Source organism: Ursus maritimus, unplaced genomic scaffold (assembly GCF_017311325.1).
Source record: "Ursus maritimus isolate PB19 unplaced genomic scaffold, ASM1731132v1 scaffold_4, whole genome shotgun sequence".
NCBI classification, from domain to species: domain Eukaryota; kingdom Metazoa; phylum Chordata; class Mammalia; order Carnivora; family Ursidae; genus Ursus; species Ursus maritimus.
The window spans coordinates 44,146,961-44,148,920 of NW_024426552.1; the positions used below are offsets into that span (position 1 = coordinate 44,146,961).

A 1,960-nucleotide genomic window follows, 5' to 3' on the forward strand; every position below is an offset into this window, starting at 1 on the left:
ATACCACATATTCATTTAAAAAAATCTTATAGTGCAACTCCTTTTTCAGCGCATGCTTTTTCCCTGATGAGCAATGTCCAAGATCCTTCACATGCTATTCAATTCTTTCTATTACCCAGCCTCTTCAAGTTTCTTTCCCCTTCACCCTACATCCATATTCTAGACACAAAATTTTCCTTTCATATTCAATTCTACCCCATAAATTCAGCGCTTTTGTGTACAATGTCTTTCATTTTCTCAATTCTGTTCATTGCGGCACCTTTTACAAATTTATATAATTGCATTTTTTCTAATCCCCCCCAAAAGATTCCATCTATTACAGAAGTAAGACAGAAAATTGAGAGGGTATTTCTGAGGTGCATAATGTTATCTCAACTCTCCTCCCTATGCTTCATGTTATAAATTGAACAACTTTTTGTTTTCATTTGTTTATTTTCATTTCAGGCAATACCCAGTGAGGACATGGAAAAAGAAAATGCTACATTGTTGACAGAATTGATTCTCACAGGACTCACATATGAACCACAGTGGCAAATCCCCCTGTTCCTGGTGTTCTTGGTTATCTATCTTCTCACTGTTGTGGGGAACCTTGGTCTGATTGCTCTCATATGGAATGACCCTCAGCTTCACATTCCTATGTACTTATTCCTTGGGAGTTTGGCATTTGTGGATGCTTGGTTATCGTCCACAGTATCCCCCAAGATGTTGGTCAACTTCTTTGCCAAGAGCAAGATGATCTCTCTCTCTGAGTGCATGATACAGTTTTTTTCCCTTGCACTTAGTGTAACCACGGAATGCTTTTTGCTGGCAACAATGGCATATGATCGTTATGTGGCCATATGCAAACCATTACTTTATCCAGTCATTATGTCCAATACCCTGTGCATCCGGCTGATACATTTGTCATTTTTAGGTGGCTTTCTTCATGCCACAATCCATAATGCTTTTTTATTCAGATTAACCTTCTGCAATTCCATCATAGTTCATCACTTTTACTGTGATATTATACCATTATTTAAGATTTCTTGTACTGACCCTTCTATTAATTTTCTGATGGTATTTATTTTCGCTGGGTCAATACAAGTATTTACCATTTTGACTGTTCTTGTCTCTTACACACTGGTTCTCTTTACAATTTTAAAGAAGAAGTCTCTACAAGGCATAAGGAAAGCCTTCTCCACCTGTGGAGCCCATCTCTTATCTGTGTCATTATACTATGGCCCACTTCTCTTCATGTATGTGCGCCCTGGATCTGCACAGGCAGTTGGTCAGGATATGATAGACTCTCTATTTTACACTGTTATAATTCCTGTGTTAAACCCAATGATCTATAGCCTGAGAAATAAGAAAGTCATAGATTCACTGAGAAAAATATTAAAGAGAAATGCTTAGTACTCGTAGTAACATCGGTTCTTCTTCCACTAGAAAAACACAAAATTGTGTAGATTTGATGTCTCTATGTGTTGATTAGTGTTCAAAGGTTTTGGCAGTTATAACTGCCTTAGTGTTCAAATGACTAAAGGGGGGAATACAAATAACCATCTTAAATATGTATTATTCAAAAACATAGAATTTTATTCAAGTTTTTATGTCATACTGAAATATTTAAGAAAAAATTTTACGTATTTTAATGTTTTCAATGTGGCTTCCTAAATGCATTAAGCATTGTAATAGTGTAAATCCTCTGAAAAGAATTGGTGAATGAGTCTTTTACAACCATTTGGTTGTGCAGCCTGAAGGCTCACATCACATTTCACTCCACAGTGGGGTCAAGTTTGTGTCTGAGTGAACAGAGGGAAAAAATATAATGAGTCATCCAATTTCAGTCTACCCCTGCCCTTCCTCTCTCACTACTGGTTCCATATACAGCCCTACTGATACTGTTAAGGGTCACACACTAAAACTACTCACACCTGTCATTTGTTATAGTCTTGTTACTTCTACATCCTGTTGATATTCT

At 36.8% G+C, this 1,960-nt stretch overlaps 1 protein-coding gene across 1 annotated transcript; it reads left to right on the plus strand.

Moving 5' to 3' along the window:
• The first annotated feature begins 447 nt into the window (after positions 1–447).
• On the plus strand, positions 448–1,392 carry LOC103662045 (olfactory receptor 5H2-like). The gene has a single exon (XM_008689695.2). It carries the CDS (start codon positions 463–465, stop codon positions 1,390–1,392), a length of 930 nt encoding a protein of 309 aa, XP_008687917.1. The 5' UTR covers positions 448–462.
• Positions 1,393–1,960: the final 568 nt, after the last annotated feature.